Source organism: Ornithodoros turicata, chromosome 5, assembly GCF_037126465.1.
Source record: "Ornithodoros turicata isolate Travis chromosome 5, ASM3712646v1, whole genome shotgun sequence".
Classification (NCBI taxonomy): Eukaryota; Metazoa; Arthropoda; class Arachnida; order Ixodida; family Argasidae; genus Ornithodoros; species Ornithodoros turicata.
Window position 1 is genome coordinate 65,795,905 of NC_088205.1, and position 17,295 is coordinate 65,813,199.

Sequence of the window (17,295 nt, forward strand, 5' to 3'; positions counted from 1 at the left end):
AGCAAGAAAGCGTGTAACATAATTTGCGTGTAACGTAATTTGAAGTGAACTCGTTTTTGCATTTTAGTGCCCATTTAATATGGAGCTATCTAAGTAACACTGTCCTCACCGCCTAAAAGGTGTCCAAAAGGAAACGCTTCGCATTTTGTACTATCTATAGCCCACTAAACCAGAAATATCCAAGGTACGTCCCACAAAGGTCGCACACGTCGCATATGTCTGCCAAGTCAATACGACGTTACCTGTACGTGCCCAATGTAACTTCGAAAAGTGTCTCACTTTCTATACCCCTGGGACATCTGGTAGATGTAAAAAGAAAGGAGCAAGCGCGTGTTATTTTTCGGAGACATCTAGGACACGTGACCCTTAGTGGTTTGACGTAAGCAAACGGGGAAAATTTTTGGATTTACTACTTTATTTACCAAGTAATCACAGTATAGGCGGTAGCTTGAGTGAAAAACACGATATCTGCCAGGATCGGGTGTCGGGAGCGTTCGCAGGTATACGCTGACGTCGTTTGGAGACTCACAAGTTAACTGCAAAGACGACGCCACCGTTGCAAACGTGATATGCCATGCTACACTTGATGAACGTACTCCAACAATTTGTATTTCAGTATAGGTATGTGCTCGCTCTAGTATCTCTTGAGATCGTATCGCGTTGCGATGGTTGTAGACTAGTGCGTTTGTTGCGTTAAAGGGAGCCAGCCAATATGGCTGGTCTTCCACGATGATGCCAATACATATATGCTCCTGGTCTCCCTTCAAATCCGCGTATTGATCTTTCGCGGTGGAGGGAGGCGAAAGGGAGCCGGTCCTTCATATTTGGAGAAGGGCCCCTTGATAACGCGGTCCGCACCAGGGTGGGCCGTGTCTTTGAATGCGCGGCCGATAACAAGGTCGTCGGGGCAGTACCGCTTGCGGTGCTGTTCCGGGAAGATATTTTCTTGATCTTAACCACTTTTAACTTAACCACTTAACCACTTGATCGTGACCACTTTTCTGCCCTGTACGAGTTGGTGGTACCTCCTGATGCAGGACACCAGACTTCGCCAGAGCCCAAAGACTTCGTTCTGAGCACAGTCAGATTTACTCAGGATGAGTATACGGTAGCTGTTAAGGCTTTGCGAGCTGGTAGGTCTCCCGGCTCCGATGGTCTCCCTGTTGAATTCTATAACTGGGGGTACTTCGACGCCCCCTGACCGAGTTATTTAACAGCTGCTTGGCTGCTGGCCTCCTCTGCCCTTCCATGAGGCAGAGTATAGTGTCTATGCTTTGCAAAGATCCCACACGGAGTCGTGACCCTAATGCCTACCGACCGGTATCTCTTCTAAATACAGATTACAAGATCATTCCTACCACAATTCTAAATCGAGTTTCTCCAGTCCTGTGTTCTGTCATCCCTGCTTCACAGGCCTGCACCATCCCTGGGCGGTCCCTTGTACTTCACACTCAGGCTTTGCGAGACGCGATTTATTGGGCTCATAGTCGCCACCAGTCGGCAACGCTGGTTTCTTTTGACCAGAACAAAACTTTTGACAGAGTGAACCACGAGTACATGTACCGGGTGTAGGGAGCTGTCGGTTTTGATCGTGCGGCGGTATCTTGGATAAGAGCTCTCTGCTGAGGCCTTTGCCTGCATTGGAGTCAATGGTGGAATGTCTGACACCTTTTCCATCAAATCGGGGGTGCGACAGGGTTGTCTCTTATCTCCTGCTTTGTATGCCATGGTCTTTAGCCCGCTCTTGGAAGCTCTCGCAACCTCGCTTCGTACTCGCATGCTACAGCTGCCGGGTTCCGTATAGCCCTTCCGTTGTTTGCATATGCAGATGACTTATCCTTAATCCTTAGCAGTGAGGACGCGATAGGTCAAGTGTTATCCATCCTGGATGCCTACGGTAGAGCATCGAGCGCGCGGATAAACGGGGACAAGAGTGCAGCGCTCTTTATCAATTCAGTTCCCTCCTGTGAGTCTCCATTCGGGATACCTGTTAAAACTGAATTACGCATACTGGGATACTATTTCAATAGTCGGGGAATCGCAGTATCATCGTGGATGCGCATTCACCAGCGTAGCATTCCTGTACTCCGTGAATTGAAGGGCCTGGTTCTTCCACTTATATACTTGTAAGGCCCGGCTAGCAGCGTCGTGGTTCTTAATCAAGTACTGGTACCATGGTACCATATCGCTTCCGCCACGTCAGATCTTTCTTACTGCGACCCGTATTGGTTTTCAGTTCATATGGGGTCAGTGGCGTATCTAGAGCTACCTGCGCCCAGGGATGGGCAGTATTTAAATACATTGTATTTAAAATAGTATTTAAAATATAAATACATGTATTTAAAATACGTATTTAAATACAGGCAAGAAAAATGTATTTATATTTATATTTAAATACCGTTTTAGGCGTATTTATATTTAAAATACATTTAAATACACATATCTGGTCCTCCCGTATTTGTGAGCTTCTCTAGAGTTCCACATTGTTAGCCTCCAGCGATGAAGGGTATCTTGGTTAGAGGCTACAGGTCACTCATCCCGTGTGTTCGGGGATTTCCGTCCTTCTATAAAACAGCACAATATGCCAATGAGGGCATCGCCAACCCCGCTGCAGGGGGGGGGGGAGGGGGACTGGACAGGACAGACAGACGGGACAGGAGCCGACAACAACGACTCAAAACCAGCAAATGAACACTTTGTTCAACATAGAGAAAGTGGAAGAAGCGATAACGAGTTCATTAGCTGGTTTTAAGTCGTCGTCGGTTCTTGCCCCGTTACCGTCCTGTCTAATACCCCCCTCGCTGCTCTTGAGACTCAAGGAGACGTTTCCGTTCAGAGGAAAGTCGGTCCACGCAAGATGCTGGATCACGGAAAAATAAAGAAATATGTGGGCATTGTGTGCAGCAGAGATGCATCCATAGGTGGCTCCATTTATTATATAATTTAAAAGAATAATGTGCCTGGACGGCTCAAAGTATTTACAGAAGTAGTTACAGTATTTAAATACTGCCTTACTGTATTTATATTTTGTATTTAATTACTTTCATCATAAAGTATTTATAGGCAGTATTTAAATACATAAAAACGTGTGGTATTTTGTATTTATATTTAAATACCCGAAAAGTGTATTTATGCCCATCCCTGCCTGCGCCCATGGCAACGTGGTTAACATGATGTCCTTGGGGATGCGTTTTCGTGTGGTCCGCACTAGGTTTCACACTACAACCTCCCTAATGGCGGGTGCTTTCGATCATTTATGAATGTGCCAGGTTGAGTGCCCGACCTGGCACATTCACACCCGACCACATAATGGCGCCCCTGTTCACCTGGCGCCCATGGCACCTGTCCACACCTGCCACACCCTAGATACGCCACTGTATGGGGTAACAGTGTGTAATGGGTGTCACGCGCGCGTCTGTAACAGTCGCGTGAGGTTGGTGGCTTGCGAGTACCACATGTAAAAGTGAAGTGCCTTGCTTTAGGTATAAAGGCCATTTTTGATGCCCTGAGTGAGCCTAACCATCCTGCACACGACCTTTTGCACTACCTTCTTGGCCCGGAGATTCGTTTCTGTTGTTCCTTTCAGCAGAATAGGCCGCGCTCTGAGTTTACAGCTCCCCACTTATGTTGAATTCCAATGGCAGATTCGGAGCGTTTCCAGAGCAAGTTTTGTTGCCCCGCCGAGAGCAAGTCTGTTCGATTGGCAGATTGGGAACAGTTCTGGAGTCTTCCAACGGGAGCTTCGGAGCGGCATTCGAGCCAAGGTCGCTCCAGGGAGCAACCCAGACTGCTCCGCCAAAATTGGCAGATTCAACCGGAACTCTACGTGACGTGTCACTTGTCGCTCGTGCTTCCTATTTCCTGTCTCTGCTTCGGCAACATGGCCGCTTCCCGGCGTGTCTTCGCCGTGACTAGTATTTCGCGTCGTACGTTAGCAATTTTGTTTCTTGAAGAAAGCAATAAGCCAGACATCACCAGGGCAACGTTAGGAGATTAGGAGGACCTTGATGTTGCAAAACATGGCGTTGTATTGGAACATGAGTACAATCTTCTTGGTCTTCTTCCTCCGTCTCTGGCCGCCATTCACCAAGGAAGATTGGACAGGGCTAAACTCCAAGTTGGGCGCAAGTGTTCCAGTCGCAGATTCGGATCACTTGCTCTAGGCCAGATCAAGCCGCTCCACTGCGGAGTGTGCCACTTGCTCCGACTTTGCCACTGGAATTCAACATTATACGTGTCATCAGTCCGTCGCCTCCGCGAGAGCCACGTGGACGCTGATCTTTCTACATGGTCAGTGAGGCGGTTCTATGTGTCCCTGCTGGGCTTACTTCCGGCACCCACGGATGCACCGGAGCTATCTGTTCCGCATCAGATCGCGTGGGGCTACGCTACTGCTGGATGGTTGGACTCTCGTCGTGCAAGTTTGTAGTGGAGACTTGCGCACGATGTCCTGCCGCTCAGGGATCGTTTGCATCTTTATGGTCTCACCTCGTCTCGATGTCCTTTCTGTTCTAGGCATGAAACTGCACAGCACGCTTTTCATGAGTGTCTCGTTCCCGACGTTTTGTGGCACAGGGTTGAGGAGCTGTATGAGGTTCCACAGATTCGCTGGAGCACCATTCAAACGCTCCTTCAACCCCCCGTTCCAATCCGGGATAGACGGCAGTTCATTCTCTTACCCGTAGAGATAAACTACCAAGTGTGGATTGCGCGCTGCATAGCACTACACGGAGGTCGCGCTCGGGGGCCGTCACACGTCCTAAGCATCGCTCGAGCGGGTGTTCGCAGAGTTTTACAGAGGGAGAGAGCAGTCCTTGGTGCTATGGAGTTCGGAAGACGCTGGCTAACTTCGTCTGTGCTATTCGAAGAAACGCATGGAAGGTACGTTGTTCACTACTAAGCATTACTTTCCTTCGTCCGTTATCCCGTACGCAACTCTCCGCAGCCTTGGTCTGTTGCATGGCGACGACAAGCACGAACAGCAATCCTTAACGTGACGTGATTTCACAAGGAGGAGTTGGCATTGCACTAGCTCTAGTTTTAGTCCTAGCTTGTTGAGATAGTTATATGGGAGCCAGCCCTTGTGTCTGGTCTTCCGCCTCGATGCCAATACACACAGAAATCCGCGTACGCGGTGGAGGGGCCAAAACGGGAGCCTGCGTCTCATATGGTGAAAGGTCTTGGATTATGGCCGAAAGGTCGCTGGGCACCCCTCCCCAAGTGGGGTGTGCTCCCAAAAGTAGATGCCTTTTTGTTTAATTAGTGTGGGCAGCATTCATTTGCTATAGCAATCAATAAACCTTAACCCTAGAAACGTCATCATAACGTTGGTAGACACACCGAAACCAAAACAGATCGGAAGGGGAGAGCTGGGTGCCACGAATGGGCAATTGTTTGCTGCCTCCTATTGAAAGAAAAGTGGGACCGAAGGAGGCGTCCTTTTCATTGAGCATCGTAATCCCCTCAAGACCGTGGCTTTCGGGCGCGACCTTGTTCGCCACTAGCATTGAACGTAGTTCAACTCTACCAAACTCGTGGCGCTGTCGAACATTATGACGTCATTTGTTTACAAACAGGTAGAGGTCTATTACTATCAATTTCAAATTGATTCAACACAAAAATAGCATGAATTTTAAAATATCCGCGGAACATCCAAATACCCAAAATAGATGTCTATGCGACGGTTCTGGGATGTGAAAACAGTAGGAATCTGGCCGTCGCATGAATGTACTTTCTACGCAAACGGGCTGTCTGTGAAGCTCTCATGGATATCCTAACATCCAATTTGCGATATCGCCAGGATGTACCTGGGATATATATGGTTTGCTGGGGCACACCCAGGAACCCCAGTTCAATTATGAATTCAACTACTCCGCCACGATGCCGATGCCACTTTCTTATACAAATGCATTCAATCTCAAATTGACTGCCCACAGTTGCTAGGATCCCTGCATTTTGCTATTTCACGTGTGTCCTTACGGAAGCCCCCAATACTGTTGGACCGGAATGTATGTAAAAGAGACACTCCTCGCGGGGCAAGACCCTCATAGACTCGCTGTCGTGCGGTATTTTTTCTGTATCCTTTACCGTTCTACGCAAAGTGGTATGTAAAGTTTTCCATTTGTGAAGTTCGCCAATTTCGCTTGTGCTTTTTTTTTCCTGATATCGTGCAGTTTTTTTCTGATCAGTGTTGCTGCTGTTGCATATAATTTCTGCGACCCATATGTTTAGTCCTAGTTTCACTTATATGTAATGTGCAATACATTATATAAGGTGTGCCTGTAATTTTAGACACAAGCAATATATCCACCAACATTATTATATGTTCCGTGAACTACGTGTGTATTGTGTATAAGCTGTGCGTGTATTCTCCATTTCCTGGGGTATGTGTCGTCTTTAGCGTTATTTATTTATTTATTTGGAAGATACTGCCGGCCAACTGGTGAGGGCCATTGCAGAGTGTGACAGTGACACAACATACACTGCACAAGACAGTGCTCAGTGTCAAAAGAAAAAATGCAATACATACAACACATATCTAAAAAAAGGAAGTTAGTTTAAGGTACCGGACCTTGTAAAAACCGTTGAAGATGGCACTTGTGTAAGACAAGAGGGCAACTGATTCCATTCCCGTACAGTGCGAAGGAAAAAAGAAAATTTAAACGTGTCTTTTTTGCAACGAAACTCACAGATTAATCTACTATGCTTCAATCTTGTGGATCGACTGCAGTTGTAAGTCCAGTAATCACCAAACTTGAGCCCATTATTGTCGCTTACTAGAGGGCCATCCCAAAAAATTTCAGATGAAGTCGTCTGATGAAAGTGTGTGTGTCATTTTACCGAATAGCGCGAAAAGTTTTGATGTGTGCAATTTGTTTCCCAGAAAAAAAAAAAAAAAAAACTCACATCAACATGGCTGCGCGCGTTCACCCTTAACTCGCTACTCCGGGTATAACAAGGATGAGGAGGTATGATCCCACGTCACTGATGACGTTATCAGGGGAACTCGTTCTGGTTCGCTGGCCAGTGGAGGTCAGCGCCTTGTCCCTTTGCCGCCGTAGACCAGTTTTGCCTGTTCTCCCTGAGTATCGGGGATAGAAGGAGCGGCCGAATCATTACCGAGCCAGGAGAAAGGCTTTTTCAGAACCCCGAACAGCCGAGTAGCAGACGACAGCGGAGTAGCAGACAACATTTCTCTAGACCAATCAGCGAGCATTCTCCTTATAGCGTCAGCGCGAGGTTCCAGGTAGAGCCCTGCACCATCCGCGGATGGAAGCGGATATCCGCGGATATCCGCAAGATACTTGCGGATTACCAGCTCCGGTGGCGCAGCGGTAACGCGTGCGCTTGGAGACTGGGAGGTCCGCGGTTCGAATCCGCGGGCCGGCTGTGCCGTCTGTGGTTTCTCCTGGGTTTCCCTCAGATGTGTAATAGGCGTATGCCGGCACAGTTCCCCTGAAGTCGGCCCATGGACGCAGCTATCCTCCCCCCGAGCGGATTCCGCTCGGTCTTCCACTTCACCTCTCCTCCTCTCCACCACCTTTCCCTTCCCGAGAAACATGCCGCCTAATCAGGCAGGCAGACCTCTCCGGTTCCTCCCAACGACACTCCTCCCCCTCCTCCTCCTACTTGCGGATTCGGATGAAAATTTAGCACTTTCTGCGGTGTGCGGATCGGATGCGGAAGGCTCGGCGTCGGATGCGAATCGGATGCGGATGCGAAAGCAAGCGGATCGGTAGCGGATCGGATGCTGATATACCGCGTGCTGTAATCTTTCCACCAGCAATTTATTTGTATTGCGCGCCGACAGCGAGCGCATGCTCGGGTACACCTTTGACCGTACACGGCCAAGACGGGAGAGGAGGCATACTGCCGTCTCGAACCACGCGAACACCGGCGAGGTAGCGTTCCACGCCTTCCAGAAGTCTCTCCATATCGCGTTTGTTGAAAGAGCACACTATCGCCTCTGGCGTGCTGGAAAGAAAACAGATAATGCAACCCAAGAAAAGGGCAGTTTCGATACAGTTACCCGATACATTTGTTTTTGTTTTGTTTCCGCAAGTTAAAGCTCATCTTCGACGCATGAGGCGGCACTGTGCTCCTTCACCTTCTCACACTGGGGGTGAAGGAAAGACGCATCTCTAGAGATGCGGAATGAACAAAATAAAGGAAAAAATGGTGTTCTTTCACGGATTTTTTGCGGACAATCTATCGAACGGATTTCTGTTCTGAAAACGGCTCCGGTATCAGGTTACCGAAGAGATCCGATGTTCTCATTGGAACATGTTCGCCACGCAGCATATGGCACGTTAAATAATTGCACGAGTATGCGTGTTAAGACAATGTGTCAGATATATGCGTGCGCGCCAAGGATTTTCAAAATATGTATTGTTCACGTATACTTTTAATATACAGTGACAGTGCAAACATCAAGGTTAGAGCATATGAGCACGTTTCTTATATATATATATATATATATATATATATATATATATAAAAGTGAAATAATAAGACTTGGACTACAGATTACAGGAACGTTAACAAAAACTAATTTATTTAATGGGCATTTTAACACATAGATTAAAAAAAGAATGGTCGACGTTTCGACAGTGGCACTGTCTTCGTCAGGACAAAATATATATATATACTATACTGTCACTCTGCTGTGTCACTCTGTCTCATCAAGGTTAGAGCATATGAGCACGTTTCTTATATATATATATATATATATATATACTCTACTGTCACTCTGCTGTGTCACTCTGCTGTGTATACTCTACTGTCACTCACTAATACTCTGCTGTCGTAGAAACACAAATTTCTCTAATACTCACATGTAATAATTTTGAATTTGACAACAGGCATTACATTCAAATTAACGGCACAGCCATGGGCACGAAAATGGCCCCAAATTACGCGAATATCTTTATGGGTGATCTAGAAGGACGGTTCCTTAGCACCTGTCAACTTAAACCCCTAATTTTTAAGCGCTTTTTGGACGACATATTCGTGCTGTGGCCACATTCTGAAGACTCGCTTCTGTCTTTCATTGAAAACTTCGGTAACATGCACCCCACAATACAATTCACTCACGCTTATTCTAGAGAGAGCACAGATTTTCTAGATGTCCATATAGGCATATCCAATGGCACCCTCGTAACAAATCTGTACCGAAAACCGACTGACTCCCAACAGTACCTATCATTTCACAGCTGCCATCCCCGACATACAAAATTGGCCATCCCGTATAGTCAGGCCCTCCGCTACCGGCGCATTTGTTCCCAAGAGGACGAGCTGGACGCAAACCTTAACGATCTTCAAAACACGCTGGTCAGCCGAAACTTCCCCCAGGATCTCGTGAAGGACGCGATATGTAGAGCCCGCCGTACTAATCGCAGTGAACTTCTAAAAAACTCAACACGCCCCGAACGCCCCAAGCGGGTTAATCTTACAGTCACCTTCAATGGCGCGATCCCTAACCTTAAAAACGTACTGAAACGTCATCACCCAATTTTAACAGAGTCGCAGCGCCTTGGAGAAATATTCCCAGAACCGCCACGCATAGCATATCGTCGTGCAAGAAATCTTCAAGACCACTTAGTCAACGCAAAAGTCAATAAGCCACCTCCTACAACCGAAGGCTGCCACCCATGCAACGGACGAAGATGCCAAATTTGTATTGTAATGCAGACTGCAGACAGGGTACAAAGCACAAACAGCAACTTCCAAGTAAAAATCAAAACTACTTCTGACTGCAACTCATCCAACGTAGTATATCTATTGGAATGCAACGCATGCAAAGCACAATATATCGGCCAAACTACAACATCATTCCGAATTCGTTTTAATAATCACAGGTCCGATATTACAAAGAAACCAAATCTCCCTGTGTCGCGTCATTTCAATCAAACCGGCCACTCATTCAAGGACATCCACGTGTACATCTTACAATCTGGTTTCCCCTCAGACCGTAGCAGGCAACAGCGTGAATCATTCCTAATCCACAAATTCCAGTCCACGATAAACGAAGACCCCGGCGTATTGTCTACAGTTCGCAGCCTTAGCTCCTAGACCAAGTCTCCCGACCCTCTTTCGTTCTTTCTGCCGTATCTCTTTTATCTTTTCAGGTTTATCAGACGACCAAGGAGTACTCTCCTGGAAGACAGCCAACGCTCCTGCAAGTGCTCAATGGACCATTAGCAACAACGCTCCTGCAACATCACCAACTCCGCTCCACGTGCACTGTTCCCCTCTCATTTTCCCCCTTTCCCTTGTATATAAGCCCTTGTCACCTATTTCCAAGTTTAGTTCTGTTGAAGGCAGCGCTGACTGCCGAAACGTCGACCCCTAACTGTAAATCTATTCCTAGCGCCCCTTAATTATTAATGTAATAAAAGTAGCAAGTGTTTTTAACCCTTATACGGCCTCCCAAGTCTCTTCATTACTTGTAGTCTATATGAGCACGAAGTTTTCTCTCGAGCTTTTCCAAGTGTCCATGTGAACGTTAACTTGTGCATTGCATTTTTTTATGATTACTTGTGTCTCAAAGTTTCTACGAGAGCTGTCTAATTCTTAGATACACTACATGCACGTACAACGGAGCTGTTGTTCGCTTGCAACGCTCATATACTACGGGACTATCGGAGCAGAAACTAAAAAATGGCATTACTTGCATACTACTAATCCTCATTCCGTAACACATGATATGTCACTCTTCTTAAGCGAACAATCCCCTCTTTGCCTTCTTAGATTCTAAAATGCCTCCTCCGTTCGCTCCACACCCGGCGTTTGTAAACAATCTTCGACGACGGAAACTTTTTGCCTACTTCTCTGAGTTGAGCTTATGAGATGACCAGCAGACAAAATTAATTCGTTGTCATGAAGCATGTCAATTTGTGCACATTCAAAACTGAAATAGATTAACATAATTCGGCCGACACCGCAGTCCCTACGCTCGCTTTCCTCGGGAGACCTCTACACTCTACTCTAACCTCATGGAGACCTGGACTCGTCCGCCATCTTGGAATTTCGGGGCGCCACCTGTAGTTCATTGGAGTCGCGAATAGGCTGTCAGCATTATGTAGCACTTTGTGAGCGTGCGCCAACAATAAGGACTTCGAGGCTGTTCTTGGGCACGTAATAAAAAGCGTTATTATTAATATTTGACTTATATGTAATACCATATGTTTCAGCATATGGGAGTACTAAAATTCGTCAGGTGACGAATTCAATTTCTTCCTTTCTTTTTTTACATTCAAACTCAAACTGAAACTTGCTTCAGCATAATAAGAACGGTGGCTCTGGAAAAGAACATAATAGACAGAAACCAGATAACGACATGTTTTATACCCATGACACACGGGCACTCAAGACATATAGCTCCCATATCGGTACATACCAGTCGGTACTAAACTGGCGCGTTGATGAAGCATAAAACTGCGCTTTATTAAACAATGTACACAAACAGTTTCATAATGCATAATGTAAAAACCCCGAGACTAGGGAACATGAAGGGACAGACACAACACGTGCATGTTGTGTCTGTCCCTTCGTGTTCCCTAGTCTCGGGGTTTTTACATTATGCATCATCTTCACCAGCTCGCTTGCTTCCTAGCCATTTTTTCAGTTTCATAATTTTCACGTACCATACGGGTTTTCGGCCAGATTACAATATCAGTGCCTCGATACCAAGCTCGACTAGACGATGAAGAGGTGATCTGTAGGCACGGGTACTGTTTCCAAATTCTCCGCATGGGCCAAGAGGAGTTTAAAAGAAACATCGCGTTGCAGTTGCTTGTAGAGATTACTAACAATCATACAGAAATACATCTGGAATAGAAAGCAGCGTAAATATGAAAGCTCAAGGAATGGCAAAAAGAGGAACCGCACCTGAGCACCGCACATAGCAGTCAGCACTACCGCCAGGACAGAGGCAATCACTTCCTTCAAAGAAATGATCATTAGAAGCTTTCTTTTTTTTTTTTTTTTTTGTAAAGCACATGATGCGTATGATGGATACCTGCTCGACCTGCTCTGCTTCTAAAGGGATTACGCGAGCCTGAACCTGCGTCCTTCATAGGCGACACAGAGACCGGGTATACTTACAGGTAGAAAGAAGCAAGCCATCACACTCATGATCATGTAACTTATGTTCGAAGCCACGGTGTAGATTATGTATGGAGCCAGCAGTTTTCTGTCGTCCTGTTAGCAGTGGAAAAAGAAAAAAAGGAACGTTTCCCCATGCAACGCGAGAATTGCGTATAGTTTACAACGCTTACCAGGACAGTAACTTTGAGGAGCAGCAGGCAACAGAATATCCATAGTGCTGCATCGGCTGTACACGTGATGAGGATACCTTTCAAATCTGCACATGTGACACACAGTTCATTTTACGAGTTTCGACATGTCGAAAATGATAAAGCGATAAAGGTTCTTTTAGTTTTAAGAAGACCGGCACTAAAAGAATTTTCGTGTTGACTGGATTATACACGCCAAGTGACCTGAGTTTATTACCAGGATTAGTGTCACTCAGGAAGACCCTGATGGATGGATGATGTTTAAATCATGCACATATCTCAGAGTTACAATCGAAAGCGTATACTACAGTAACTGAAGCAGGTAAAAGAGACCATCTCTACCCGAAAGAAAACGACAAGGCAACAGAAGATTATGAGTCATAAAAGGGGTACATAACGGAGCTATCCTCATATAGACTCGAGTAGCGCAAGCCAGCTCATAAGCTGCATAAGTGTGACAGTGTATAAGCGATCAAACATCAACGTGGCCTAGAAATCTCCCTGCTGTCAATCGACGCTAACAAAAAGGCAGACACGACGTGAAGCACATCTGAGGTCCTCAGTGGCATAGCCAGAGCGGTGGCTCCGGGGTCCAGCTGCCGGACGCGCCGGAAGGCTCTGCGAATCCTCGAGTCTCTCGAATCCTTTCTTTAAAAAAAGTTTAAAGACCCAGGGGCAGAAAACACTTCTACTGAAAAGAGTTTTCGAGCAGAATTTGATATGTTCGTTTAATGAAAAATAAAAATAAATAATAGTTCACTTTCAGGAGAAAACACGTTATTCATCGACAACAGGAATTACATAACCTCTCGTGTGTGAGTCTTCCCATAGAAATAAGAAACAATCAAAACCAAAATGATGTTACTCTTAAACTATAATGTCGGAGCTTTATGCTGTGGTTCTGACGCACCCCGGATCAGGCTAATCTGGAGTTCTGCCGACTCCGTAGGCTCCAGTTTTAAAGAGAAACAATTAAACTAACATTTCTGGTGGATTTGAAAGATTCAATTCGCCGTTTTGAGCACTGGGATTCGGATTCACGAATCTCGAATCCCTGCCTAGGATTCGAGGATTTGTGGATTCGGTTGGCCCATCCCTACAAAACACAATACGGCCAATAACTATATGTATATGTACAGATGTACTTGGGCACTGTGTCCGTTTATGATTTTTTTTCTCTCTCTCTCTCTCCCTTCTACCGCTGCGTCATTCGAGGCACTCTCACTTACATGGCTCATGCTGGTCTGAATTGTATCCTGGAATAATTGCGACCAGCTGGTCTAGCTGTCCTAGCACCACACCTCCGACGATAAAACCGATGGATCGAAAGACCTGAAAGACGGTTTCGAATTACAGGTTGAATTTGTCTGCGCTTTTTACTGCGTTGATAATTACGGCATTATACGCTTCTCTACAGAGCAGTGTGTCTTAATTTTTTATAAGGCCTGACACTAGAAATTGACCGTGAAATTGACACTAGAATAATCTGGGTGGGAGGCTGGTTGGAACTCCGAGCAACATTATACGTCATTATACGTCACACCGGCAAGCAGAGCGCTCGGCAATAACAATATTAATCAACCAACTAACAACGACAGCGACTCGAGGAGGAAGATGTAGCCGTGTTGTTATAGCTCTGCTTTCACAAAGTTGCACTGTAGACAAGTTATGTTTCGGTACAAGTTATGAACTAGCACGAGAGCGCAACATTTTTGTGTTACATGGCGTGTGTCATTCTGCAGCGCAAGCATACAAGATACGGCGCAAATACACATTATTGGCTTGTTGTAGGATTTGTATCTTTGTGTTAGTCAGTCAGCCTTCCTATCGTTTTGAAAAATAGTCTAATTGGTCAATAAGGTGTGATTACATTACAAGGCCCTCTTACTGTGTATTCACACGAGCGACATTCTTACGGAAGATTCTAGTGGAAGAAAAAGCGTAAACACTGCTCACAGAGACGAAGTTCTGTCCCGTGTTATGTTGAGCATTCATACGGTGCGGAATATCGGTAGTGGCGTACTGCGCACTTAGCAGACGACACCGTCAGCGTCTTTCCTGTCGTCTGCTACGGAATATCTTGTGGCTGTGTCGCGGGATATTCCCCACGGTTTGTAGTGTACGTGAACACTGGACGTTGAGCGCTCGCGCTCAGAAAGCTATGACGTTTCTCGCGTCTTCCGCTTCTGCGGGGAATGTCGCTCGTATGCATACACAGTTATGGTTCTGTTGTTACAGGTCCCGTTATTGACCAGATTGGAGCCCTTTCATTACAAGAGCACCGTGGGCTAGTGCGTGTACAGCAGGGCTCTCGCGCATGCGCCGCCGCACACATGTTCCCAAGAACGCTGTATGACGTCATCACCGACAGGAAGACAGGAAGGAGCAGGCTTTCCCCTTTCTGCAGCACGGCGTGCAACGCAACATTGTGCCGCAAGAACGTGTTCTACGCTTAAAACATGGGCTTTTTCTGTCCACCTTTCGTTACATGCCACCATTGCCATGTCAGCAAATGTCCTAGTATCTGATCATCGCGCAAAAAAGGGACGCATTACTGCTACTCCTGGAGTTGACAAATAGGCATACATACTATATATTTTACAAATATTCGAAAATAACGTTGAATTAAATACTAAATACTACTAAATGTGTATGGCGCGTTCCTCGAACATCTGTCAGGCCAGATCATTTTTACAATTTTCAAGTCATGGGACATATCCTCGGGAAAGCCGTCATGAGCACTTTGAAATGAATTAAAATTAAATAAAGTGCTGCAATGAAAACACTCGACATTACCATTAGGAAACCATAATACCGAACTACTCATTAAAATTATTCCATTTTGATAATATGACATTGTTTCTCGAAACAATGTACCTTTTTCACACTTGCGTCGTATCCTAGCGGCAGTCCAGCGAAACATGATCGGCGCGCGCCAAAGCACAGCCGGCGCCATATTGGCACCATCTATTGAATAATTGGGAACCCTCTTCGGCGCCGTCAGGGTCACAGAGCATGCGCAGGAGCGTTGTGAAAAAGGTCCGTTACGGACAACGATCATGCGGGACACATATAGCTTCGCGACGAAAAGTAATTGAACTCAATTGTAAATCACTGAAAAGTCTAGATAAGTTATATTCGCGGAAAGTGCAAGTGAGACTTTAGAAACATTATGATATGAACTCTGGCCCGATAAGTTGTTAACGCTGCGTCAAACATAACATAAGCGTAGCCTCACCAAAAGGCAGACTCCTAAAATTCTCGCACAGTCTTTCAAACGTAGACCACTGCAGCACAGCAACATGGCGGCTGGAATTCGGTTGAATGCTTGATAAGGAACAGCTGTAAAACTACGTCACCGCGAAGCGTCTATGCGAAGTTATTATCCTTCCAGCCATAAAATATCGCTGGGTTGCCGTAAAGACAGTGTAGGCGTAACAAAAGCGAGCGCTCCCTCGGCTATGAAATCCAAGACACTATAGGTGTTGCCTTGGAATCCAACACAAAACGTGCCTGAGCGTCTAATGTTTCGCCTACATTTTCTTGCAGTCATGACGATCACCGTGCATTCACACGTGCGACATATCCTCACGAAAGATTCTAGTGGAAGAAAAAGCGAAAACTGCTCACGGAGCCCAAGTTCCGTCCAGCGTATGTTGAGCATTCACACGGTGCCGGAGTATCGGGAATTGTGCACTGCGCACTTAGCAGACGACACTTAGCAGATGACACCGTCAGCGTCATTTCCTGTCGTCTGCTACGGAATATCTTGTGGCTGTGTCAACCCCACCTAGATACAGAAGGCCTGCTCATTGCCTCCTCTCCTTCCTTCGCTACGTGGACATATAAAGTCAGAATTCGTCTGCTGCTACGAATCGCCGTTCTGAGAATTCAAGATCTCGCAAATAATTGCAGCTTACTTGGAACCTGTAGTGTGTAGACCTGCATCTGTAGACAAAAAGTGCAACACGCGTTCCAGAAAATCAATCACGTTTTTCAATCATGGACCGTTTCGCGCTTTATTTTAAAGTTTTCCCATTTAGTACACGGGGACGTTCAGTCACTGCTCGCAGACGACGCTGGTTCGTCTCCAAGGCTGCAACCGCTGAAAGCTCGTGATTGGCTACCGCCGTTGAAAACACGATCCCGATTGGCTGACTCGTCACGTCGACGACTAAGCATGGTTTCTCTATCTAGGTGGTGTTGGTTGTGTCGCAGGATGTTCCCCACGGTTAGCAGCTGGGGAATGTCGCTCGTGTGAATACACGGTCAGAGGACTTTTTGTTCCTTTTCTTAGGAAATAAAGGCACTGGTTAGACTGATAAACTACGAACGCTTATTACACCCCTGTCACACTCTGCTCAAAGAGTATTGCATCCAATACTCCCTGATAAGAGATAAACTGATAGTTTAGGTTTAGGTTTAGGTTGTGCCTTGCCCCCTTTGAGTCGGGGCAGTTTCCCTGTCGGGATCCACCGGCACTAAAATAAAACGAAGAAAAAAATACAAATGATTTAGAGTCGCTAAGTTGGCCCGTTGTGTGGTTTTGCGCGAAGAGCACTCGCTGTTAGCCTGTCCCAGTTCGTCAGGTGTCGCCTTGTGGTCTCCACGATGTCACTGGCACATGGTTTGACATAGTACACACTTGGCGGCGCCACGGGCATGTTGACTTTAGTTTGTCGGCCATGGCCATTGGCCGTTGGGAGTGGGCTATTGGGGGCGCATTGGCCAGTGTATGGCTTCTGTGTGTGGCTAGGGAGCCTCCATGCGCTTCCCCGCGGAGCAGCCGCAGCAACCCATGGAGGCTCCCTAGTGTATGGCCATTAGGAGGAGTCTAAAAAAGAAGCTCTACCTGTCAATCAAACCTGAGCATTTTTCATTGCCTGCTGTTTCTAAAGGGGCTGCTATGACAAATTTTTTTTTCGAAAATGGTGGCGTATTTTGGAACGGCGAAACGAGCATTTCACGACAAAAAAAAACAAAACAATCAAATCATAAA

The 17,295-nt window shown here is 46.2% G+C and overlaps 1 protein-coding gene across 1 annotated transcript; it reads right to left on the reverse strand.

Moving 5' to 3' along the window:
- Positions 1 to 9,828: 9,828 nt before the first annotated feature.
- On the reverse strand, positions 9,829 to 15,760 carry LOC135394597 (uncharacterized). Its single transcript, XM_064625412.1, has 6 exons — positions 15,535 to 15,760; positions 13,526 to 13,628; positions 12,279 to 12,364; positions 12,106 to 12,201; positions 11,890 to 11,943; positions 9,829 to 11,829 (listed from the first exon to the last, which is right to left on the reverse strand). Exons 1-6 carry the CDS (start codon positions 15,598 to 15,600, stop codon positions 11,698 to 11,700), a joined length of 537 nt encoding a protein of 178 aa, XP_064481482.1. The 5' UTR covers positions 15,601 to 15,760; the 3' UTR covers positions 9,829 to 11,697.
- Between the last annotated feature and the right edge of the window lie 1,535 nt (positions 15,761 to 17,295).